The sequence below is a fragment of the Pavona decussata genome, unplaced genomic scaffold (assembly GCF_977016875.1).
Source record: "Pavona decussata unplaced genomic scaffold, jaPavDecu1.1 SCAFFOLD_358, whole genome shotgun sequence".
NCBI lineage: Eukaryota > Metazoa > Cnidaria > Anthozoa > Scleractinia > Agariciidae > Pavona > Pavona decussata.
The window spans coordinates 184,423-211,783 of NW_028145738.1; the positions used below are offsets into that span (position 1 = coordinate 184,423).

The window sequence follows — 27,361 nt, forward strand, 5'->3', positions numbered from 1 at the left end:
GCGAGATAGATACTCGAGAACCCCTTTGTCATCCCCCGGCCTTACTATTGCGATCCTCGAGTGTAAAACTCTGAATTTGAATGTAAAGAACCACATGATACAGATCTAAATTGTTCTGAACACTTTTCCTTATCGGATCGCTTGTCGTGGAGATGCAGTATGCTTTATATATCAAATATCCTAGGGCAAACTGCAATACGAAAAAGAATTTTCAAACATGAAAAAATCGTTCAAACATCGTTTGCTGAATTACATGACACTGTTTGGGAAACATACTGGCGCTCATCCGTCGAGGAATTGATCTGAAATTGATCTGACCACCTAAAGTTCTTCTTTCGTTTTTTCCATTTTTTTCGAAAAAGTAAACAATCAGACTGTCACGGTTATGCGTGACACTTAAATGATATTCTTGACAGTTTATTGACAAAGGAAAAAATCCCAAGTCATTCACGACTGACCCGAAAACGAAAGTGTTTTTATTAACGCACCCGACTCACTTGCGGCGCTCGAGTCAGGTGAGGAACATGGCGGAAGCTGGAGGATATCCATCGTTTGGTGCATACGACGAAGAGTTTGTGAGTGCAGTGGATGAAGATTGGCAATGTTCAATCTGTCATTTGCCACTTAAAGATGCAGTCCAAACTGAAGAATGCGGCCATCGATTTTGCAGAAAGTGTCTTGAAGGGCACTTTTTAAGGTTAGGCCCGGGTTAAACGCCGTCTTCACATTAGCCGAACCTAATTACAGTTTAGGTCGACCGAAATTTATTAAGTTTTCCCGGTTGAGCCAAACGTCGAACTTAATTCTGTCGAACTTAACTGCAAGATAAAATAAAAAAGCAAGGCGGTCAAGAAATGTTGTTTCTCGGCGATAAAACTTGTAGCCGGGTTAACGTTTTTCGTGTCTTTTTGTGGCCTGTTTTGAATTAGGCGAAAACCGTTGGAATTCGAATTGCGTCTTTCTTCAGGTTTTCTGCCTGACTGATTTTACTAAATGCTCTTCTAACTGTTCTTGATCCTCTGAGACAGAGTAAAGCCGACCTAAGGATGGCAAAGGTGACTTTTGAACGTATCCAAGAGACAGTGGTGGCATAGTTCTCTCCTTTCTTCGCTGCGACTAGCTCTGCCAGCCTGTCATGGTATCTCTTGCACTCTTCTCCCATTGTAATTATAATAATTATAATAATAATGATAATAAAAGTAAAAGGTGTAAAACGTGTTTCCCTCGGTAATAAAGGGACACGTTTTGCACCTATTGCTGATACAGCGGCAAGCTAGAGAAGTATTTTCAATTTCCAAGGGCAAGACTCTTGAACCCTATGGAATGAACATCTCTATTTTAATAATGGCTTCTGTACACATTTCTGCTTTCTTTGTTAATCAACCAATCAGATCTTAACTTTTGATTTGTATCATCTTTAAATATTGTAACCGTTTATTTCCAATTTTTACTTCGCTTTTTGCCGCCCCTGAAGAAGGTTAGTTTTGTCTAACCGAAATATTGGGCAATAAAATTACTTTAGCTGTCCGATCAGCCTTGCATTTGATTTTACATTGTAACTATCATAAAACGTCCCACCTCACATAAACAGAACCGTGTAAGAAACTTTGTCATGAACGGTTGGTACGCAGGGTGATAAGATAGCAAGTCAGTTTCAGCAATACCGGATGGAACAACACTGGACTTCAGTAAAATGACTTGGAAAATGATATCGTTTACTTCGTAAAACATACTTCCGTGTTAGTGTTACATCATCACCTATTTTGATTCCGTTCTGCAACGTACCTACCTCTTATTGGCGTAATAAACATCTCAGTCACTCATCAGACTCATGACTAAGTCCTTTTCAATGATCTTATCCAACCCTAATCCTGAAACTACCAAACTAATATGGCGGAGGCTGGAGCAAATCTGTGGCTTGGTGGATACGATGACGAGTTTGTGAGTAAGGTAGATGAAGAATTGCAATGTGCAATTTGCCGGTTACCTCTGAGGGAAGCGGTCCAAACGAGATGTGGCCACAGATTTTGCAAAACGTGTCTCAACGAATACATTGAAGTTACGCAGAAAAGGTTTGAACGCAGTCTTTTACTTTAGTTTAACAGTCGAACCTCTGTAAATGGCCGTTTACATAGGCGATTGTCAGTTGCTTTTAACCTGGGATGAAAATTGTAAGTGTAAACTAGGAACGATTTCAGTGCAATTTGGGCGCGATTCGAGTATGATATTTGCTGCGATATTGCTGCAATTTTCCCAATACATCGTCGCCAACTTGGGGAGTGGTCGTTATTTATGGATAAGGGGGGGGGGGGGGTAAAATTTTCAAAATCAATGAAAAAGGGGGGGGGGGGGGGTGTTGTTTTAAAATACAGTTGCAATAAGGGGGGTAAGCTTTTAGAAACTGTTGTTTCAACACTTGTGTAGCCGTTTTGCAGACATATTTAAAAAGTTGAACTCTGTATCGAGAATTCTATTTTAATAAAAAGCGCCTGGTTTTTATAGTTTGAAAAGCCAAGAAAACGTGACGTGGAGTAGCGTTATTTAAAGGTTCCAATATATGTTAACTTATTAAATCCCTTTACATGCAATCTAATATTTAATTATAGCGAAACCCACACACGTGTCATTTGCCGGGGCCAGTTGTAGTTATATATAAATACAGTATTGTCCCGTTTCTGGATGAAGTAAAAGGTCCCTAAAAGCTTCCTCGTCTTTGTTGGTTTCAAAAAACGAACCGTAAATGTGAAATGCTTCTGTAAATAACATATAAAACTGGGAACCATGCAGCACTGTTTCCATGATCGCGCGAAGCCCGTGAGCGGATGCACGTGCATGACCTTTGCAATTGTTTATAATTTTTGTCTCCAGTTTCAGAACTACAGTCGAACCTGTATATAACGGCCACCCTCGGGACTTGAGGAACTGGCCGATTAATACAGGATCGCTAAAAATACCCACTTGGCGTGGTCTAATGTCAATTTTGATGGCGTATCATACAAAAATATTTCATGCAAGGAAACAATAGGACAATCAACACTCTTTCAAGCGATCAATACTTTAAACAAAGTCGTTAAGTGTCGACACTGCCAACGACAATTCCTGTTATCCATAGTACTGCGCAAACGCCCGTAGTTGTTCTGCATGTTCTATAGCATCTGACAGTGATCTTTGAAGGCGATTCATTCTCCATCACATGGCTGAGGAACAAGCTAATTAAAGAGGAATTTCTAGCTAAAGAGTGAAGCATATTCAAAACAAACTTGTTTTACCGTTTGTGATATCAATGGTACTATACTTCAGCACATTGCGGACATCTGAAAAGTGTTAACGATACTAAACGGCCGAGTATCAGTCATGGCGTCCAAGTGCTTTCAACGAACGATAACCGAGCATGAAAGTACCCTTTTGATGGGAGGAAGGAGCAGGAAGAAATTACTCCGCAAGTTCCTTCTTTGGATCCATCGTTTGCTATTTTTATCGATCTATGTTCATGTGATTTCCAAGCGGTAGGAAGCTTCACAGCGCAGGTGAACAATTAATTGATGCGCAACATTTGATTTATCGTTGTTAGTTTGCTCCTGAATTAAACTTGTATTCTCTCTTAATTACATGTGTATAATGGGAACTGATCTCGTCGGTTTTGTTTGTTTTGTACGTTACGAAAAAATTAAATAATTTGTTGGTTTGCTTGCACCTTCGATGAGTGTTTTACTGACTGTTTTACGAAGTTCCTTGATAGTTTTAGGAACATTTTGCCCTCTGTGTCATAAAAGCGGAATTTAAATGGCCTCAAAATGAAAATTTTCTGTTTTTATTATTGTTTTTAGTTTTTAAGATGATCGAGGCAAAACGGTTTGTGAACAACGCGCGCTACCGGCACTGTCACTGTCTAGTAAATTTTGCTTATCAAGAAAGCCGTACGCTGTAAACCTCAGAGAAAATGGATACACTAACCAAAAAACACACTTCAAATATATCTTTGAGTAATAAATGAAAAAAGCACTGTGATAATTCATAGCAATAAGTACAGAAATAAACTAAACAACGATCTTTGAAAAATTCACAAAAAACAAGCGAATGAATGTTTTGCGTAAACTTTGTTTTGATGAAAATGAAATCACACCTTAATTTTACATTCGCTTTTAACGTTCTTTGAAAAGACTTTCAGTGAAAATTACTCACACATCTTAATCTTCGCGGTTATATCCTACTGTTTTAAGTATTTTTGTTTGTTCTCTGTCAAGATTGTCAGAAATAAATGCTAAAATTAGAAATATATGCGAGAAAAACTTGTCAGTAGTTTATGCCAACGATACAATGTTGGGAGGATCTGTTGGGAGACGTTTGTTTGACTGACTGTTTTAGCTCAGAATCAATTTTTTTTAAATGAAGCAAAATGGGACGAGATTAGAAAATAAAACTCCAAGGGAAATAACAAACATGGACCGAAAAATGAGCTCAACAGGCTGCTCTGAGGTTAAACAAGTTGCAGTGTCAACACTACAAGAAAAACATATCTTGCAAAAACAGCAAAGTTTTGTCAACAAAATCACATAAATATACTCGCCTCTTTAGAGAATAACCAGTCCTTTTATTCGATTGCTGATTTTTTGGTTCGTTTACAACGTTAACTTTCACTTCAAGAGGAAAAATTCATTGCATCATTTCATCGCGCCGGATTAGAGTAAAATAATTCCTCTTCAAGATTCGGCCGCTGTTTATGAAGTGCCGCCTCTAAAAGCTGCGAAAAGAGTCGATTTGTTTCTCCCGCTGCGATCCGTCTTGCTCTTTCTCCCGCTGTTTGAAGGCAAAATTGGACGAGATCAAACCAGCAAACCAGCAAAGTTTTGACAACAAAATTGCATGAATGTACTCGCCTCTTCTGCGAATAACCAGTCCCTTTATTCCATTGCTGATTTTTCCGTTCGTTTTACAACGTTAAGTGAGCGAAACGTTTCACTTCAAGAGGAAAAATCCAATGTTTCGTAGCGCCGGATCGGAGTAAAATGATTTCACTTCCAGATTCCGATGATGTGCCAGTCGATTTGTTTCTCCCGCTAGTTGCCTTGCTCTTTCTCCTGCTGTTGGTCACATATAAAAATTGACTTTGTATCTTGTCGTCTTCAAAATTATTTTTTTTGTTTTGTTTTTTTCTCAAACGCAGTTAGCGATGCAACTTCCCGCCAAACAAACGCGGCCGGCAGCGCAGGTGGCCATGCATTTTCCCGCCGAAAAACAACCCGGTTTACAGCACATACGCTCATCTATGTAAGCCAATGTGAAATGAGACACTCAAACCCTGTGCCACAACACGGGGTTTTTTCGGCACCCTTTCCTGTTCTTTCTCTCTTTGTTCGTCACTCATGTTTCGCCTGTTTTCTACCAATCTCAATCGCTCTCTTTGACGTCGAACTTCGCTTCTTCATCGAGGGGGTTTATTTTCGAAATTTAAGGTTTATCTTTTCCATCCGTCTCTTCTCATTGTTGACATTAATTTTGAGCCAAAGTGAAACGCCATCTTTTGAAATTATTCTTACACAGCCTAGACGATATGGAAGAGCCACAAACTCCATATCCACTCCCCCGGCGTCGTTTGTCGCTGTTCACACCGTTTAATGGTCAAGTTCCACGCTGGTTTAGCTGCCCCTCTGATCGATCCAAGCTGGATCGAGACTCTGTAAGTATCACTAAAGGGGGGCAGGAAAGTCAATGGATCATGTGACTGGGCCTAAAGTATCCATGCACTAATTTTTATTTTTCCACTCCTCGATCTATTTATCACCCCGAAAGTTTCTGCGGAAAACATCATTTTGCGATTTGCACAAAACGGGATTTTATAATTAATTTTTTAAAACGTTCAAATTTGCCGCCGTTTTGGCTCAGCGCTATATAGCCCTTAGGGGCTGTTTACATGGAGGGAGGAAGATCCTATTACTAGGATGATCCTAGATGGCGGATCAACCTGGCGCCATATGTTTTCTGTATTCGGTTTACATGCAAAACGTTGTCCTTGGCCCTAGCGCTAGGACCTTCTTAGCGATAGGATCTCCCTAGCTGAGAGATAGGAAGATCCTAGCGTTAGGAAGATCCTAGCACCATGTAAACTACCTTCGCTCGGAAGATCGTAGTACCAGCAACCAAAAGGAACAAACACGGCGGCAGCCGGGCGTTCAACTGCTAAAGGCAGACAATTTTTTCTCTTTATATTCTCCACTTGGTAGCCCCCCGACCGAAATTTCTGCATGTAAACTAAACGGAGAGTTGTTTCGCCTTCTAGGATCTTCCTAGAGCTAGGATCTTCCTCCCTCCATGTAAACAGCCCTGATAGTCTTCAGACACTCGGTATTTCTCCGTAAAACTAAGTAGCCTGTCAGTTATTCTAAAATATTAAAGCAAATAAAATTAAGTACACAGGTGGACAAAGAATGAATTAAAGACAGTAATATGTTTTCATTTTTTTTCTGTAGGACGTTTTCCCCGACAAAGCAACCGATAGAAAGATTCTATCACTTCACATCAAATGTTCAAGTGAAGGCTGTGAATGGACTGGGGAACTTAGAGACAGAACGGTACGACCTAGCAACGCATCAGAATAAATTGCCTTTTGTTGTGGTTTGAAGTTTTGAAAGGCCGTTCTTCGCATGCGTAATAAAACATTTCGCGATATGAGACACGATGGTATTGGTTAGCAACTTTATGTTCTTGTTTTACAAACGTCCCACCCCTTCCCCCTTCGGTTTATCTATTCCGCGCAATAATCGCTTCACTCCACTCTTGAACAAACGATAAAGCTATGCAAGGAGTGAAATCATCTTGGCAAGGACCACTTTTTACGAACAGGAACAATTTGTAGCTGGATGTTCGTGTAGATTAGGATCAGCAATGGGCTAAATGAACTCAGACAATCTCTGAACAGTCTCTCTATTTACTACCTAACAATTTTAAAAATGCTCTCAAGTTTCATTTAAGATGGTTAAACTGGCTCATCTGTTTCTCTATCCTCTCTTTTAGAACCATTTATCATTTTGTCTCATGAAAGTGGTTTCCTGTACAAACAAAAATTGTGATGTGAAATTGACAAGAAACCACTTGCAAAAGCACGTGACTACCACGTGTGAATGGAGGATTCTTTCCTGCACTTACTGTAGCAAGTCACATCCAGTTTGTAAAACTCAGGTAAGAATTGCTACAGTTGTTTGTCATCATTCATTGTCATGATGTCTCAGTTATCGCTTCCAGGCTGATTGAAAAGCTAGTATTTCAAAAACACTGCCTGATTATTCAGTTACACAAAACTAACCTTCATCAGGGGCATGGAAAAGCTAGGAAAGAAAAGAAAGGACCGACGTGGTAATCCGCACTGATTGCAGCTCCTGGCAAGGGCCTTTGAAGCTGGAGGCCAAAATTTGCATAAGAAATTTTTGTAAGTAGTGGAAAAATTATTTGGGTTACCTGGAGCCCTTTAAGGTCGGAGCTTACCTAATCCAGTTAACCAATCAGGAAAAAGGAGTCTACTTTTGGTGAGTTGTCCCTAGCATTATGCAACAATGAAAACATATACTAAGTTTCTGGGTAATCTGCACAATCAAGTATCATAATCAGGGATGGAGACCGTAAGCGTGAGCTCCACGCAAACCCATGTGTTGTAACAAAACTTCTCTTTTAAGAAAAAATTGCGCTACCCGCAGGCCTTCAAGTCATAAACCCACGCGGATACACGCAACTTTTCGTGGGGCTACTACCTCACATGGAAATTAGAGAAAGGCCAGTTCGGTGATCGTAAACTTTCCTTCGCTTGAAGCTCAAGACCTATTCATTTGTTGTGTAAAATCTTCCAAAAAACATATTGCTTTTACTTTGTTTTAAAGGAACATGAACATCAGTGTGAAAAGAAACCAATAAACTGTCCAAATAACTGTGATGCAGTGCTCGCGCGAGAGAAAGTAAGTATGCTATAAATAGGAGTGTTAAAAAGCTATAACAGTGATAGCTGGATTATTTTTCTGACTAATTATAAGTAAGTAAGCAAGTGCGTAAGTCGTAGGAAGGTAGGTGGTTGAGTAGGTAGGTAGGTAGGTATCTAGGTACAGGGTAAGTATGTTGGTAGGTAGATAGGTGGGTGGTAGGTAGATGTATTATGTGGGGTGTTGAGTGAGTAGGTAGGTAGATGGGAAGCAAAGAGGATGTGTCGGTAGGTAAGTTGTAAGGTAGATAGACAGGTCAATGGTAAGTTGGTTCCTCATTTCGTGTTGTACAGGAGATCGTCTCCACTATTACACATAAGGAAATTTGTTGGTAGTTAACAATCATCACCTTACCGTCACTAGTGATAATCTCTGCTCCTCCCTCGCCTGTTAACTTCCCCAATGTATCATTATCTTTCACAGATTCCAGCCCACAAAGAGAATGACTGTCCGATGACCATCATCTCCTGCCCGTATGCTAATGACATGGATTGCACGGAAAAGGTAGTATGTATTCTGGTCCTCAGAGCCACCTGTCCGTAGGCCTTTTACGAAACTTTTAAACGCAAAGGTATTATGTATATGTAGAAACCAACTGCAGAAATGGCATGCTTAGCCAATCAGGAGCAAACTCTAAGTTATAAACATTGTAATGGTTATTGTTGGTTAGCAGTTTGCTGCATATGCACTAAAAATATATACAACTCCAGAAAGGATGAGGACAGCTGTGTTTGTCCGGACAAAAAGCTCATACATTTTCTTTTACATTACCTCGCTTAATGCATACACCGGTTAATACGGACAACAGACACTTTTCTGTGATCTGAGTGACAGTAAAATTTTTTTTTAAGTGTGTGGTTATTAATGCATAGATTTCTTCCTACAGATAAAGCGAAGAGAGGTTGAATCCCATCTTCAATCAGCCGTGAGACTACACCTAGACTTGGCTTGCAAAAAGCTGAATAACACTCAGATTCAGTTGAATAACACTCAAGATGAGTTACGAATGTCTGTAGGAACCATAGCAAAACTTGAAGAAAAGCTCACTGTTCTCGAAAAGAGAGTCAGTGATAACGAGAAGAAAGAGCTTGGTTCAAAATTAAACCGTGTTGAAAGGGAAGTAAGTTTAATGCGACGCGAAATGGCAAACAAGGAAGATTCCAGTGAATCTTCATGGAGGTTCTCTAAGAGGTTGTTTAAAAAATCTGGTTAAACGGCGCAGTGTGCACTACTGAGTTTTATAGTTCACCAATAAATTTTCTCTCAGACCGATTGGTTTCATGAAACTGATCACGTGATGTGATAATGTTCGTCTGCAAACTAGTCACATGGGTGGACCTTAAGCAGACACGACGACGACGCCAACTAAAACGGAACTTAAAAATCACATTCCTGTTTTCGGAATAAATTAGCTATAATTTCTACTCATTTAGGTTGTGTAATGTGGCCGAACTATCCAGTAGTTATCGTCGTAGAAGCGGCTTTAAAGTTTATAAAGACGAAGGAAAATTTATCGTCATGCGTTCACTATCTCCATTAATCCTTGAATGTGGTCATTCATACTAAAGTGTGTATTGCATGTGACGAGCCAGTGTTTTGCTCATTAGAACAAATGTTTCTGACGTTCTCCTTGCCGTCGTCGTCATCATCGCTGCTAAAGGTCCCGTCTATTAGCGAATAGTGTTCATCCGGCAAAAAATGCCCAGAGGGATAGTACTCGTGTACGATCAAAAGTTCCCATTTATTCTTCCAATTCATTAACAAACAGGTTGCTTTTATTGCCTTTTGTCCTGTTCGTTGTTGGTTACATCTTTTTCGTCTTAGCTTTTTGCGTTAAAGGTCAAATTGGGCTTTAAATTCGAAATGCAAGTCTCAGTGACTTGGTGCGGAAGAAACTTTAGCGGTGAACAATAAAAGCATAGAATGTTTCTTGTCTTGGTTATCGATTTGATAGTTGCCCCTTAAAAATTTGATGTTCTAGCAATATTAGTTTTAAAAACATCTATCAGCAAGCACTCTATTGTTTTAAGTGGCTGGTACCAGTTTCCAGGACCTACTGTATTGAAGGATCAATACTCTCACTCTTTTTCTGTTGATACAACAATTATAATGGTATCAAACAAATGCCTTATTGTTGGTAAACAATGTATATTTTATAGGTCACCATAGCAAAAGTATAACTTTGTTAGTAAAACCACCGCGACAGAACAAATTTATTGAATCTTGTAGTAAAGGATCTAATCAGCAGTAAATTGTAGAACAAATAATGCAAAAAAGAGCAAGGCTGACTTCACTGTTAGGGAAATATATTTTTCCAATATTTCAAAAGGCACGGCCTTTTATCTTAAGGGTTAATTTAGAAACTGACCCGGTTAGGGCAAAAGATGTTACGATTTAAAACAGGAAGGGATACAATTAGATACCATAACAACATAGACAAAAGTAACAAAATTAAAAACGTTACAATTTGAAAATGCAACTTGCCAATAAGCATGAACAAAAAAGTTAACGTTACAACGTAGAAAACGAAAACCAAAAAAGTGTTCCATTTTCGGAATATACGTGCTTTTGGGAAACCTTCTAGTGTATAAACTAGTCCCAAAAGACTGATGCGCACGTCAGCTATCGTCAGCAGCGCGCACCCATGAGCAAAAAGTAAATGGGATGTGAGTTCGGCTTTCCTGTAGAAAAATCAAGTAATTGTGACTCTGTGCCTTTCTGTTGTATTTCATAATAACTATATTTATGCTGGCGATTTCTCGTTTTAATGATTTATTTAATCAAAAAAGAATTTATGTTTTTAGTTTTGTGTGTCGCTGTTTTACTGTAATCACCTTATTTGTTGTGGTTCCTGCCCCTAATAGCGGTTTTGTGCTATTTTGCGGGCGGCATTACCGACAGTATGTGGCCCTTTGTTCGGCCAAAACAGAGGCGAACCAATATTTTTAGAGCTTAGAGCGACAGTCGTAAACTGACAGTTGTCTTGAAAATAAACTAAATGTTTGGAATTGAGTACGTGTAGTTGTTTCCTAATCTTATAATATCTCAAATGGTGGGTCGGTTTGCAGGTCTTTGTTCCAATCAGCACGTCGTTGGTATTTTTGGTCCGCCCACGCCACTTTGTAAGCCACGAAACACGTGATTAAAAACGGCTTTTAGAAAAGTCTGGATTTATCGCCCAATGAAACTTTACAGCTGACTTTATCTTACGTTTCTTAACATTTTGCAGAAAAACGTTTGTGCCGCGTGATCCTTTTATAGCGTCTGAGTGAAATCAAGACGATGTGTTTTGTCAGTGAAAGAAACTCAGTTGCTGTTTTTAATTTTACCAGTCTTTTATTTAAGTTTCAAGCAAAATTTTCCTTTCTTTCATTGTATTTGAAGGAGATTGGATGTTATTGAAATGTTTGTTTTGGCTGCCGTTTTCGGGTGGTGTGATTACGAATGAGGTCTGCATTTCAGACAATTCAAAGTCAATATATTTTTAAATGATTTGAAAATAGTTATTGTTCTTCGCGGAGAACTTTGCGTTGTCCATTATAACGCTTACAAGTTACTTGACAATATTACCATGAAGTTTAATTTGCTATCATATTTGGTTGCCATGGAGACCGAGGTCCTTGGTAGCGTAAGGTTTAGTAAGTGAATGTATTTATTCACTTGTCGCTTACTGTATTTATTTAGTCTCAATCTACGGTGTGACTAGTATAACTAGTGAAGCAGATGTATTGTTTGTTGTGTCGTGACATCTAAGTACGAGTACAATTTTTGGAATCCAGTTGGCGTGTTTTAGATAATAGGGGACCTTCAGATTTGATTACGAGTACGAGATTGAGTACGAATACGACTTTTCAAATCTAGTTTGCTAGATGTAGGTAACCGTTTGACGCATCAATCTTGTTTCTAGGGTCCTCTTATCTGCTGGTAAACACGTACTCAGATCAAAAGGTCCCTAATACCATTGCCATTACCTAATGTGTTTACTTTAATCTAAAAAAACCCGCTTACAACAATTACTGGTAACTGCTTCAAATAAAAATCTTTGAATAAGTTAATTTATTATGCGGTTGTCTCACAGTGGCTGACAAGTCAGTACTTGTCCCCGTTTTCCTACAAAGTAGTTCTGCTTAAAAAAGGGCACACTCCTCGTTACGGAATTGGCTATTTTTTTTCGTTGAGAAAGCGCGCGCTTTACATCTGACGTCATTTTTATTGTCTGTACTCTTATAGACAATAGCTACGAGCCAATCAGCGCGCCGGAATTTGGACAGTTATTGTAAAAGCACATATACACATATACCGCACGTACACATATATAATTATATATATACCGCACATATACACATATACCCTACTATTGCGAACAGTGTGTGGGTTCTTTAACGTCCCACAAAGTAATCATGGACAAGGGTTGTGAGACGGGACCTACGATTTATCGTCCTTATCCGAGAAGACTAGAAAGTCTAACCATTTGCAAATGTCAGAGCAAAGGCAGCACTTTCTCCTCAGTTTAAATATTTAAAGACCCTGAGTGTTGGTCCGGCAGGGGTTTGAACCCGCGACCTCCCGCGCGGAAGCCAGGTGCTCTACCAACTGAGCCAACCGGTCGGCGGTACAGAAGAAGTGAACTTGTCAAAAAGAACTCACAAACGTGGGGAAGGGGGGTAAGGTGGGGAGGTAGTCCCGTGGGCTGTCTTATTTTCGTCCTCTTAGTTAACTGTTAAATGATTATGATCGAATTTTTAGGTCGCTTTGGCGAATAAAATATTATGTCATGTAGCCTGCAATGCGCAAAACATTTCCGTTGCAATTGTAAATTAACAAAATAAAATCCCTCCCCGCTAAGTCTGGTAACAACTTGAAATGATACGTGTCCACCTTATGGTCACCCTCACTTAATAATGCAATTTCAGAAAAACAAAAACAAGCTTTAATATTCTCCGCTACAAACATCTATGATAATCTATTGTACAACCTTGTCGGTCAGTAGCAAGTCACTGGCTGGAGGCCTTAATAATTTAACTATTAAGTATTTTTCTAACCCCTTAACAAGGAGGGCAAATCGTTACTTCAAGTAGCAATGATTCATTGAGAATGTATTTCCGTGTCTTAAGAATCTTATGTGATATAAATCTTGCAAATCCCAAACCAGGCTTCTCAACTTTTGTTGGCTTGGCGCCCCCCTCTAGGGAAGAATCAGTGATTAATTCCATAACAACATTTTTCTTTTCCTCCGTTTCTTTTTGCTGGTCAACAAGGGTGAAAATTACTTTCTGCCGGAAAGGCCAAGGCAATACGGCATCGTATTCACCTTCCATTATTACCAAGAATACTGAAAGATAAATGTTGTTATTGGTCTTGTCACCCTTGGGATAAACAGAGACTTTCAATTTATAGCCATATGTAGTTGAGTAGAAAGGTGCACTCTCTACAACAGTGTTTTTGCCATCTTTGGCACAGGCTTGACTCAATATTTTTCCAATGCCGTTAATCCTCCAAGACGGTTGGGGTGCTTTCTCGTTTAATCTGGAAATCTGTTTCCCTAGAGATGCCACCTTTTCAACAAGAAAGTCGTTCACTTTCTTCATCTCCTTCAACTGCTGCTCCAAGCTTGATATTTTTTCATCTTCCTTTCTACAAAGTGTCTCCACTTTTTCCTCGAGTTTTCGAGTCGTTTCTCTGTACTCTTCTTGCGTGGTATGCAACTTCAAACAAGCCAAGTCAAGATGAATGCGATAGGCTGATTGAAGATGTGATTCCACTTGATTTCTTGGCATCTGCAACAAGTAGAATCAGAAAGCACCCCAGTTGCTGACTCACATAGCACACTGATTGATATATGCGATTTTGCCCTAGTTTCGTCTGACACCGAGTCAGTTTAGTGGACCATGGCTTTTGTGTCAATGTACTTTTGAACCAATTCTAGGCACACAACCTTGGGCCCACATTCAAGACCCTACATAAGAAAGGTCTCCACAGCTTATGGAAAGTGAAAATAATTCTGTTTTCTGTGTACATGTATACAATTTTTGTGTCGAATTAAAACTGAAAACTAGATCAGTTATTAAACTGTGACTGCCTTACAGAGGCGAGAGGTTTCCTGTCAATTTTTTGGCGGTGTATACCTTCTGCACACTCGGTGTAAAATCGGTTCCAGTCAGTTTCAATCTTGAAAAATAATCACTCCGAAAAAGGTACCCGCTATTTTGAAGAAATTCGAACGACTAGGATAAAACGTATCCTTCAAATTGGTACATTCCGTTTACGAATTGACCGGTGTGGTTTGCCAGTTGTGACAAATGGGACGCACCCCCATTTTTTTTTTTAACAAAAATAAGTTTATTATGAATGAATGAAGCAAAATCATGAACAGGAAGGCATTGTGAAAACAAACTAAAAATACCTTTTCATCACAGCCCATTTCAGCATAAGGACAGATGATGGTAATCAGTGGGCATTCTCTTTCAGTGTGATGTGAAATCTACGTGAGAATGTAAACAAACAAACTTCAACTGAGAAGACTACAGTAGCACCACATAAACACTACACAGTCTTATCCAAAACAGCTTATTAGACTAAAAGTAACCAACACAAACAAAGAAAGGATAGGGACTTTGAACTTTCCAACAAATAATTTTAATACCAAATTACCCAGACGGCAAAAAAGTATCATTTCTTTCAAAAGCTCAACCAATGATGGGCGAAACGCTGTTGCGCTTGTGCGCAAAATGTGAATCATTCGTAATTTCATGCTTGTTGCAGTTTATTCTTGAACCACCACATTTTATCCAAGAAACTTGCACTGAATCAAGGATTGTTCTGCAATGCAGTTCCTGTCCCCCCACCCCTCCCCTCCAACCTCTTTGTGCTAATTAAACATGCCACCACATTGTGCCATTCGATCCTCGGCGTCATATGTGGGTTGAGTTTTTTGTTGGTTCTCGTCCCTGCTCCGAGAGGTTTATCTCCCGGTACTCCGGTTGTCCCCTCTCCTCGAAAAGCAACATTTCTAAATTCCAATTCGACCTGGATAGTGTCCCCAATTAGTGCTCTGCGCTAAATACATTGACACTAAAATAAAGTGATTTTTTTCTTATTACTCGGGCCATAAGGCGGACCGAGTTAAGGTTTTGGTAGCATTATCAAATTCTTTTTTCTTTTTGGGGTCGCGATGGGCCGAGAGATAAGACTTCGGGCCACGACTTATTGTTCTCGGTCTCGTTTTTTGTACTCGGCTGGTATGAGTTACGTTTTCTGTCGAGTTATCAAATTCTTTAAATTCTCGGTCGCGTTCTTTGTTTTCGGGCCGTAAGGAGTGTTTACAATATGCGAGCCAGACGACTGCGAGGCATGAACAAAACATGCGAGGCATGCGAGGCATGAACCCAACAACCCCAACATAAACTGCTATTAAACCGTTAAGCTAACCGGGAGCTATTTAAGCTAACCTTAGTGCTATTTAGGCTAACTGGAGTGCTCTTTAGGCTAACCGGAGTGTTTTTTAGGCTACCCTGAGTGCCTCAAGGTTAGTTTTGTTTAACCGAAAATTTGGCAACTAAATCAGTCTATGACCTCGCAAGCCAAGATAGATAAAGATGTCTCACGTTTACTATAGAAAAACAATCAATGTAGAAACGGTTTCTGTCTTCAAATGAAATGTTAATTAACAAATGCTTTCCCCTGAATTTCATTTAAAAATATAAACAGCGAAACATTGAAAAACGTACAAGGATATAAACGTACGCGTGATGCGTAACGTTACTGTAGATCCCGGGGAGGGGGGGGGGGGGTACTCAACAGATGCTTGGGCAGGGAGGTGCGGCCCGGGCGTTCAAACCCTGACCCTGTTTAAGACACAATTCTCCGATTTCCCTATCCCGTTTAAGACAGAATTCAAAATTTTCAGGCCCTTTCTAAGATATTTAACCCAAAATCACACCCTGACTAGAATGAAATAAGAATACACTAGTTTCTCACTGTATTTTAATGCATTGGCAATCACAATCTGTTTAAGCCATTAGGTCATGTAGAGATACCATGTTTAAGACAGAAAGTGATGAAATAGATACCCCGTTCAAGACAAAACACCCTGAAAACCATACCCTATCGGGCCGCACGTCCCCGTTAAGGTCACATAAGGGAGTACCCCCCCCCCCCCCCCGGTCTAGATCATACCGAAAATTACGATCCGTCATTGACCCGGCGTCACATACATATCAGGACCGTACAAATGGTTTCTGTCTCTAAACGAAAGGTGAAATCGTAAGGATTAAAGCCCGGGGATTACAGAAAGCATTCGTATGACAAATGTCGTTTTCCCCTGTATTTCATTCTGACTGCAAGAAATGCAATGCTATCTGGTGGTTACTTATTGCCTCACTATATCTCTGTATCTATCTATTTGGTAGCCTGCGAGCAAGCTCTCTTGGGGGTGGGGGGCGGGAGGGAGAAAGAGGATCCACCCGCATAAGAGCTTGCTCGCAGGCTATCTATTTGGGGGAATTGGCGATGCTGGAGGTTATCACTGTTAAAAGATTGTAGGCTTTATGCACCACACAGTCAAATATGGCCCAAGTATAAGCTGGAAACAGCTTCTTGTTAAAATTATTTTGCAACTCTTTGTACATATACCCCCCCCCCCCCCCACCCTTCTCCCAGTGCTCTCTATCAATTTACAGATCTGAGAATGTTGTAAGGCCTTACCTTTTCTCGCTGAATTGCTACACCACAGCCAGCTGGACATTCCACTTTGTACTTCTTACACTCACTGATGTGTTCCTGAGGAAAAAAAGTGGTTTTCATTTCCTTTTTTCAGCACATTATGATAGACTGTACATACAGCACAGTAAACTAAAGCCAAATGTTAAAAAATAGAACCACAGTCATTCCATTAGTTATCATTTAAATTAAAAGAATAATTTAATTTATTTATTAAATGTTATAAGCCATGATGGAAAATATGGCCAGTTTTTGGCCAGAAAAAATACCACAACCAGTTCTAGATCCACCCTTATTATCCTCTCTATGCTGAAGTATTCATGTTTTGGAGGATTGACAAGTGTCTGTATGGTCTGTATTGCACTATACAAAGCTTCAATTGTTTAGGTTTCAAGAGATTTCCTTTATATTTAGTGGAGAAAAATAATATTGAGGCACAATTTGGGTTTTGAGTCTTTGCTTGCTATCTCCTAACTTACACCAATCTAACTTGTATAATGAAATTCAAGAGAACTTTGGAAGGGAGTCTTATTCAAAGTCAAGATGATCATTGTTATGGGAAAATTTAATGCATGAAAAAGAAGTATATAACTCACAGCTATCAGCTGTATATAAAAGCATAAAGCATTGCAGTTGACAGTCTGACAGAAATTGTGACATCCACAAAGTATATTCCAGATTCATGCATCCCTTTTGGTCGTACAAGAAAAGTGAAGGTGGTTCCACTAGCCTACTTGTGTGTGTGTGTGTGTGTGTGCGTGGGGGGGGGGGGGGGGGGAGGGGGAACTGGGAAGAGAGAAGAGAGAATGCCTACCATAAACCCCCTTCCACTGATTTCCACCCAAAGATTTCAGGTAATCCAATTACGCTATCTGTCAATAACTGTTCCCTCTCCCCAGGCCCCCTTTTTTTCTTGCTCCTCCTCCCATTCCCCGATTACATCTGGCTAGGCAAGTGACTTGCTTCAAATAAAATTTCTTGTATATAGTTTTCTCAAACTGCCACTGATTGTTTACTGGAATTCATAGCATTCATTTCAAAAACTGCAATAAAAAGAAGAGGTTTCTTACCTGCATATTCTCATGCAGTATTACTATTTTCTGCCAGTCGAAGGTGAAGCGCAATCTCTGATGTCTTGACAATGACTCATTTTGCAGTTGCAAATTTTTCATGAAAGTTTTTTCGACATAAAGTGGTCAATAGCTAAGTTAACGTAACTAGATATAGATTAGTTGAAGATAGCATCAAGGACAACCCACTATGCACACATGCTGGAGCTGAGCACAAGCTAATGATGTAAATATTATTATAAGAGTGCACAAATTACGCAAATAAAATAAATGGAAACACCTGAGGGCCCCGGTTGTTTGAAAGCCAATTAACGTTAATCCCCGGTTAAGACTTAATTGTCAGGTTCTCATCTCGCACTTTGAAAATGTTTTAAAATGTTTTTTACTGTTAGCAAACAGTAAAGAAAAGTCTAAAACTGAGGGACAAAAATCTTTTTGAAGAGTCTTCATTGATTAGTAATTAAAATCGAATCAAAGTTCACGTTAACCCAGGATTAGCTTAATTGGGCTTTGAACAACTTGGCCCTGAATATTACCTTCAGGATAGTTTGAAGATCAAAGCATGCACATTAACAAGACTCACTATAATTGTTGTGTATTATTCTGGTATATAGTAGTATTACCGTTTGCTGACATTTAGGGTGTGGTTCATTGCAGTAGGAACAGAAAACCACCCTCCATTGACATGTGACAGTTGCATGTTCCTCCAGGTCTCTTCTTAACATAGTTTCTTCACAGCTCTTGTTGGTACAGGAAATGATTAGTGACAGACAGGATTCCATGTGTGTCTGTTGGGCAAAGAAACATCTCTAACATATGTATCACACTTTTTGATAATAATGATATGTTTAGTATACAGAGGGTCATACAGGGGGGTCTCTTGCACGGTTCACGAACAGAAAAAATAGCAAATCACGGATCACGGAAATGAAAAATTCATTTTCAAGTTCTTCACGGGTCACGCAAAACCTTCAGGTCACAGATTACGAAGAATAATTTATTACATTCACGTTTCACGGGAAATAAAATCAGCTAATCACGCATCACGAAAATACCCCTGTACGACCCTCTATACACCATCTGAGTCCAATATAAGTACTCTGAGTCAAAAGGATCAATTGGACGCCAATGGACAACATTTCTACCCCCTAATGACTTGCTTTTTTTTCTACATCTGTCACAACAATAGTCTTCAATCAAGTCCAATAGACTCTCTCTTGCACTCCATTCAAGACCACGTGATCCACACAACTCCAACGGACAACTGTTAGTATGGTATCCTAACCCCAAAACACAACTAGAACCAAATAAATCCAGTGGCCTCCAGAATATATTATTTGAGTTTATTTTTGTGAAATACAAAACCTGACTAGACGTCCGACAATAAAATTCAGTGGACTACAGGAATATAAGACTGGACTGTACTGGTGTGTATTCAACAACCCTCAATAATGATCTTGACAAGGATGATGATAATGATGATGATGATGATTGCTGGAAACTCTGAGATATGTGACATCCAGAAAAAATCACTTCAAAGGAATTAAGGTGCATGTTCAGCCCCCAAAATTCCTATGTTTGGACCTAATGCTTTCTTTGAGAAAAAAAAAAAACTGGGACAATTCCCAAGGATCTCTACCTGTGAATACTTGGTTAGTGGTTGCTAAAATGGGTTACATTAAATTGATAAACGTTACAGATAATTGGTAAACCAAATGCAAGACAAGATATGAACAGGCATAACAGAACCAGATAATTAACACAATGAAGCCCTACAAACTAAAAAAAGAAGATGAAGTTTATTTAAAGAGCTACACTGTTAGGTATGTTTATTTGCATATTTACACCTTACATCTTTTTTGCTAAGTGCTCCAGTCCATTTACAGTCATCGTTTGAACAATGAATAACAAGTGATAGTATCTTCCTCTCTGTTGCTTTGTCAGGGAAAACATCCTAGCGAAACAAAACAGACAACATTATAAATGCTTGTAACTTATGCTTGCTTAGTTGCTCTCAGGAAATATACGTACAAGGCGCGTGGAGGGGAGCAAATGAGAGAAGCAAGAGCACGTAAGGCCAGAAATGAGAAGTGAAAGACTAAATTGAGGAAGTCTATAAGTTATTATCTTATATGCAATGGATATATGCAATGGATATATCTGACAATTGTCACCACATCTTTTTCTGTTTTACCTTCAGGCAGTGTTATGCTTAAGGGTTTTGCCAAGTGCAGGGCAGATTATCTACAGGGTTTTCCAGCAATACAAAATACTGACTGTCGATCACCATAAAAAAAAATTCATGAAAATTTGTTTTTGTGGTTTTTGGCCCATAATTTCTACAACAAACCTTATTCCAAAGTGGCTTCCATTTAAATATATATCCTTTTGTTTGCACTCAAATTAGCACTTTGTGCCTGACATTCAAGGTAAAATATTCTTTTGACCTTTGGTCTTAAAAAAGAGGTAAGAAGGGCTAATTTGAATACCAACAAAAGAATATTAACTGATGGTAGCTGATTTTGGGAGTAAGGTCTATAATAGTAATTTGTAAAAAAATTTTTTTCTCATCAACTGTCTCAGGTGAAGCTACATTAAGAAACCATGCACACTGTATACATGCATGTATATGCTTCTGGTAACATCAACACCCTCAAGGCTCAAGGAACTCATGATCAAGTTATTAGCCCTCACCTCTCAGTCCCAATTAAGTCTCATCAACCTTTGTCTCCTACATACCACCATTTATTCTCAAGGGTCTGTGAAATCTGCGAGCCAGCGAGCCATGGAAGCCACCGCGTGAGCCATGCAAGTCACGCGAGTCATGCGAGCCACAGTGCAAATGTTAAGAATTTTTATTTGTTTTATTTACATTCGCGTGAGAAAATTTTGGATGAATTTTTTTCTTTGTTTTTTTCGTTTTTGTTATAATTTTGAAGAGAATTTTGCCTATTCAAAATCGCCCAAGATGCACAAAAAAAATAAACTGAACAATACGCAAAAATTTATTAAGGTTCAAGACTTCAGAAAAAAAAAATCCGAGAAAAACATACGGCTGCACCGCTACTCGAATGGGTATCTATTGACACATGTCATTCATTGATATCCACGTGGAACTTCATTCAAGAAAAAAAAAAAAGAAAAGAACCGCACTTCGATCTCCGTGTGTTGGCGTCAAGAATGGTGAGTAAATCGCGCCATTTTAACAGGTTTGGTCTTAAGTCGAGAATCAGAGTTATCTGCAGAACTCTGTCGGTTGGCTCAGACTGCTGCATGTGGTTGTCCTTTCCCTTAGACAAGTCTTTCTTCAAAACTCGCCACTAGAGTGGCAGAGGCTGTTTTCGAGATAGCATTCGACCCACCAGCTGAGGGCAAATGCTTCTGATACGCTGCTTCTTTTCAAATTGAATTTAGGGCGACAATATTGACTTCGCTCATCTTTGAGTACTCATTTATCATACCTTACAAGATTGGAATGACACTGACAATCAGTCCTGACGTGTCAATTAACAAAAGACTGAAATATGATGGTTTGCGTTGTCCCGCTGTAAGAATTAAATGTTGCGATGTTATTCATCTTGTTCCGATGCTCTTGTTCTTGTTCTTATGTGAATGTAAATACAACAAATAAAAATTCTTAACATTTATACTGTGGCTCGCATGACTCGCATGGCTCGCACGGCTCGCATGGCTCACACCTTGGCTCGCATGGCTCGCTGACTCGCAGATTTTTATCACTCTATTCTCAACCCTCATTCCCGAGCCAAACAGCTACCCCACACCCTTTATAACCCCTAACCTCAAATAGCAAGTGATAGCGTGAATGCAGATAATCACACAAATATGCAATAAAACGACAAAACAAAAACTTACAACAATCATCAATTTTTTAGTAGACCTGCAGTGCAGTAAACCAAAACCAGCTTTCATTAAATAACATTGCCTAATCTGATTAACTTAATTTAACCAAAATAGCAGATCACATGGCAATGTATATTTATTTGCCTCTCTGTCATGGAGTACCATCACATAAACAGTTTTGTCCAAAAATAAACCTCCCAAATAATGCTAATTCTCAGTGAGAATGAAGCGACAATTTGCAGATCTATAGGACAAAACTCGAATTATCTTTTATCAACACCCAGAGTCTAACAGTGTCCAATATATCTATAAAGATGACTACAATTATCAATTAATACTCACTTTTTCAAGATCTAAATTTACATTATCCACAGGGCAAGTAATAGAGTAGAAATCTTCATTTTCTGGCTTGTCACCCCAATCATATGTCATGACTCTAGGAATAAGAAAAGGTTTTTCAGAACATAAACAGTTTCCTGCAAATAACATGATCCCAGTTAAGGAAGGGTGCCTCCTTTTGCATATACATTCTGTGCATCTCAGAATGGTCCACAAAAAAACCCCAGGTTTCTAAGGACGGTGTCTAAAGAATATATACAAAGGTATTTTTGTGCAGTTTGTGACATGCAGAAAAAGCGGATCTTATATATTATAAGCAAGTGTTATTCTAAATTATCCAAAAGAAAATTAGGAGTAACTGTACATTTTTCCAGAAATACTTCCTAAGCTTCAACTTGGAAAAATACTGTGTTTTTTTAATGATAAACATACTAGCACTATTTACAATACAAAACCTAACACTACTCACAATATAATACATACATTACTTACAACATGACTCCTGCATTGTAGACAATGTAATACTTATAATTAATTACACTACTTATGTTTTTTTTTTAACATTATTTTTCATTTCTTACAGTGTAAAAAAATCCATAGCCACCCCATGGAATGTCACTGGGAATTCCTAGGGGTGGGTGGGGGGGCTTAAAAGCCAATAGTTTAGAAGCAAAGTGCGAAGCAAAACTGAAATTTCCTGGGAGGAGGGGGGTGCAAAACAAAAAACCTTCCATGGGGGAGTATGGATATTTTCTGGAACTGCACAATAGGCCAAATATTATAATACTACAGACTCCAAATCATTATTTGGAAAAAGTGGTTCATTGCCTGCTTCCTTTTTTTACCTGATTCCAAGTACATCATATATCTTTCATAAAGGAACTCTCACATCTATTTTAATGGATGCATGAGTGAGTGAGTGAAAGACTGACTGATTGACTGACTGACTGACTTATAATTGCTGGCCATGGCTGACTTTATGATGACTGACTGACTGACTGACTGACTGACTGACTGATTACTGATTACCTGACCGGCTGACTGTCACTGACTGACTGACTGACTGATACTGAGTGACTGTCTCTCAGTGAGTAACTCAGACTGACTGACTGACTGAGTAATCATCCCTCTTTTTGCTTTTTGCTTTTGAAAACAGGGCCTGGTTGTTAGAAAGTGATTAATGCTTATCCTGATTAAAAATTAACTGAGGTTTTTATCTTGCTCATTAAAAATGTTTTTAAAAGCTAATTTTAAGCTAACGGTAAAGAAACGTCCTAGGTAAAACAGAGGAACAAAAATCTTTTTAAAGAATCTTTATTGATTGAATCACAGTTCATGTTAACCTAGGACTAGCTTAATCAGGCTTTGAACAGCTGTTGGCCCAGGATATTTACTTTAAGAAATGCCTAAATTTTTTTTCCTCTACAGTTCCTGCAGAGGTAGAAAGAGAGTAAAGTAAGTACAGTCAAACCTGTATTAAGCGGTCGTCACCCTCAGGGAATTGGTTAAGTGACCGCTTAATACAGGTTGCACAGAATACATCACTTACTTGGTTAAGAAAGTTCGGCAATAAAATGGTATGACAAAGGGAGAGCATGGTATTGCAACAGACTAGTAAAACATTAATGCCACGATAGTGCAGCTCATTAGAAACTCAATTGCTTGGCGCACTATTTGTTATCATATTGAAGTGGTTTCCTTTTATAAAGTGACTGCTTAAGACAGGTCAAGACAATAGAAACAGCTCGCTGGGACTTAGAATAGGGTGACCATGACTGCTTAATAGAGGTGACCATTTAATACAGGTCAAAATTACAGTAATAAGGGAAGTAATTTTCGGGACTTTGAATAGAGGGTGACTGCTTAATACACATACAGGTTCGACTGACTACTTAAAGGTGCAAGTGTAGTCATACAAATATTTTATTGAACCTGTATTAAGCAGCACCATATTTTAGGCAGTCTCCCTCTATTAAGTGGTCAGTTGTACATATGTGACAGACGTGAAAACTACTTCCCTTAATTTATTGTGGCCATGTAATTTCCTAAGGGTGACCTCTTGATACAGACAATACAGGTTCAACTGTAGAACGGATGACAACACAGGCACCCCACATCTATTTATGAATAAGACAAAAAATTAAGTTGATTACCTTGTTTGATGCTTGGATCTTATTTCTATTAAGGCAGTAGTCACTTTGAATAATAGGCGCATTTGATCATATGCACATGTTAATTTGCGCCATACAAATGGCAAAATAAACGAATTGAATTGAATTGAATTGAATTATTATTATTATTAATAATATATAATTAGATACAGTTAATTTTCAATTTGTTTATCTATTTGTAATTTACATATTTTTAGCCAATTTAGCTATTTATTTATTTATTTATTTATTTATTTATTTATTTACTTTTAACAATCCCTCACAGGAATCTTCATTTTTGAAGGAGGTGGGGTTTCTTGGAAGAAGGTTCAAGGTGAAAGGGACCACCAGTGTTGTAAACCTGAACAAGGGCCACAGGATAGTCAGTCCAGTTGTGAAAAGGTTAAGTTATTTAAAAAATGGCAGCACTTCACCATGAAGAAGTATCCGTCGAAACAACAAAGTGTAGATGTGAGGGCTCCCTGTCTCATGATGATAAAACTTGTACTTCAACCTCGTCCCTAAGGTCTTCTCGGTCAATTCATGCAGTTATAAGCCAATGGTAAAGTGAAATTTATTTTTGGTTTAAAATTTTAATTTTTCAAATCAGGAACAAGAGATACTAAAAATAAGTCTGTAAAATTTAGAACCAAACCCAGCTTTTAAACAACAATATAAGCTTATACATTTATAAAGGTTTAACAGCTATGGCAAAAAAGATTCGTACCTTCTGGTAGCTTCCTCGAGACATTCGCGACAGAATCTGTGGCCACATCTTGTTTGAACGGGTTCTCGCAATGGTAAATTACAAACGGAACATTTAACATCATCTTCCACTGTTGCTACAAAGTTCTCCTTGTAACCAGCCATCTAAATAAGCCTTCAAATACTGAGTCTGCGTAGGTCATTCACAGGCACGAGACGACACTACGACACTTTCCTCTGTTTCCTGGGAACTAGCCTTGTGATTTGCATGCAGACTTTGTGTGACTTCGCAACAGTCAGACCTGCAAAGACCTGCACCTTTCAAAAGCTCTATTTTCACTAAACCCTTAAAAGACTTTTATAACCTGCATCTGCATTGTTTGTTAGGGCTGGGAACATTATGTTCTGTTGTTAAGGTAACTTCGTATAGGAGTGGATCTGTAATGAGGGTCTGGAGAAGACCTGGACAAAAAGATGTGGACATGGAGAATCGAAGGGAACACAAATGTCAAAGCATGACGGTCCAGTTTTGGCCCGGAGGGAGATTACTATAAGCGTCTTTTAGGGGGTACAGATGGCTTGGATACTAATACATTGCAACTTAAAAAAGAAAAAAAAATCCCTTGAAACTGGGAATGGTTTCAGTGGTTTGCGCATTTTTTTTTTGTGGGGGGGGGGGGGGGGGGGGAATTGCTTGATATATTTGTCTAAGGAAAATTTTGTGTATGAAAAAGTATCAGTGTTGTATTTTCTTGAAAATACCCCTGAAGCTGTCAGTTTTGCAAATTTATAAATAATTTAATTATTTAAACAAATATTTATTCAGGGGGTATCCAGTTCAGCATAAACTGGTTTAAATGGAGTCCTGTATCATAACATAAATATTAATAATAACAACAGTTTATACATATACATTACACACTCCATTACAATATAGCACTTTCTCAAAACAGTTGCATCATATAATAATAGTCGAAAAATAACAGCTGCAACGGTTGTACTGTACCCAACTGTGTACCGGTGGGTTCACGCTTTTTATTTTAATTTTTTTTGTCCACGATTGCGTAGATTGGCACGATCACAATTCTAAAACAAATTTGCACTAGGAACTTGCTAAGACTGCCCCTTGCAAGAACGAAACAGTGAGGCATAGACCTGGAATACGCTTTCTAGGTCTGTAAGAGCTTTTACCAACCCCCTCAATTTAAACTGCCCTCGCCTACTTCTTAAAAACCAGACTATGATTTCCTTTTCTACCATTTGTATATCAGGAGTTACCATTTCAGTATAAAATAAATGACAAATGTTTCGTTTGCAACTTACGCTGCTCCTTTTTTCGGAAACGGATATGACTGCATGTAGCTAAGCTTAATCTTGAGTCATCTCTCGTTGTTCACCTGGGAACCGGCTTTGAAATTTTAATCCTCCTTTCCCGGCCGCCTCCCTTTCCCATACCTAACCTGATTCCAGGTAATTTGTTAGGGTTATGTCTTCCTCTTGATTTATATATTGACGCGATAACACTCCTACATCGGCCGATTTCGAGTCATTGTACCAATATTGTATTGTAATAGACTATCAGGAAATCTTCAAGGCTAGTTCTGATCATTTCATTTCTTTCTTTGTCTGAAAACATGACTTGCCATTTTAAACATTTTTTGACAGTTGCATGAATTTCGCTCTCACTTCTTCAAGGCTAGTTCTGATCATTTCATTTCTTTGATTCATGATTGGGATGAGCTGTCCGTGGATGGATAACAGATCGACTCTCACACGGCTAATTAGCTATTATTATATTATTATTAGTATAGTAATCTAAGGAGTTGACTACCACTCTTACCACTTAAAGCTGTAAGAGAACTTGTAAAAATCAATCAGTCAATCAATCAATCAATCAATCAATCAATCAGAAAATCAGTAATGGATCAGTAAACTTCTAATAATAATAATAATAATAATAATAATAATAATATTTTTTTTAATAAAAATTTAATTACACTTTATTGAAATATTCGGAGCAAAATCGATATTTACAAGTTAAAACTATTAAAACTATTAAAAACCTATTTAAAATTCATGCATCATCACTAAAATATATATTTGGAAGTTAAAATACGGTCCAGCTAAAATTGCGAAAATTAAGAAAAGAAAAGATAAAAAAAAAAAAAAACTGAGAAATTCGTTCTCATCCTAAAATCTAAAATCTAGCCAGGTTTTTATCGATTTCAAAGTCGGTATCTGCAATCTTCAGCGGTGCTCTTCGCGTACAACGTGAGCCTCTCAAGCATAGCAGCGCAGCTAGACCTCAGGAGGGCAAATGAGACTTTGGCGCGAATCCATGACATTGTAATACCGTAATTCTCTCCCTTCTTTGTGGATAAAAGTTCGGCCAGTCTACTATGATATCTCATGCATTCACCTGCCATTCCTCCGGTGGTAGTAAATACCAGTTATTATAATAATAATAATAATAATAATAATAATAATAATAATAATAATAATAATAATAATAATAATAATAATAATAATAATGGTGATGATGATGCTATGATGA

General features: G+C 38.5%; 3 protein-coding genes across 9 annotated transcripts in view; 2 read left to right on the forward strand and 1 right to left on the reverse strand.

The window, feature by feature from the left end:
* LOC146452971 (TNF receptor-associated factor 4-like) overlaps positions 1–27,361 on the forward strand; it is a 160,379-nt gene that overhangs the window by 89,272 nt on the left and 43,746 nt on the right. The window lies entirely within an intron of this gene.
* LOC146452976 (TNF receptor-associated factor 4-like) lies at positions 1,877–9,484 on the forward strand. The gene is made up of 7 exons (XM_085097182.1): positions 1,877–2,072; positions 5,542–5,677; positions 6,468–6,569; positions 7,012–7,176; positions 7,869–7,943; positions 8,388–8,468; positions 8,851–9,484. The coding sequence occupies exons 1-7, from the start codon at positions 1,891–1,893 to the stop codon at positions 9,175–9,177; spliced, it is 1,068 nt and encodes a 355-aa protein (XP_084953308.1). The 5' UTR covers positions 1,877–1,890; the 3' UTR covers positions 9,178–9,484.
* Positions 12,872–25,059, reverse strand: LOC146452977 (TNF receptor-associated factor 6-like). Its single transcript, XM_085097181.1, has 7 exons — positions 24,830–25,059; positions 21,956–22,049; positions 19,605–19,706; positions 18,376–18,540; positions 16,668–16,742; positions 14,368–14,445; positions 12,872–13,741 (listed from the first exon to the last, which is right to left on the reverse strand). The coding sequence occupies exons 1-7, from the start codon at positions 24,970–24,972 to the stop codon at positions 13,010–13,012; spliced, it is 1,389 nt and encodes a 462-aa protein (XP_084953307.1). The 5' UTR covers positions 24,973–25,059; the 3' UTR covers positions 12,872–13,009.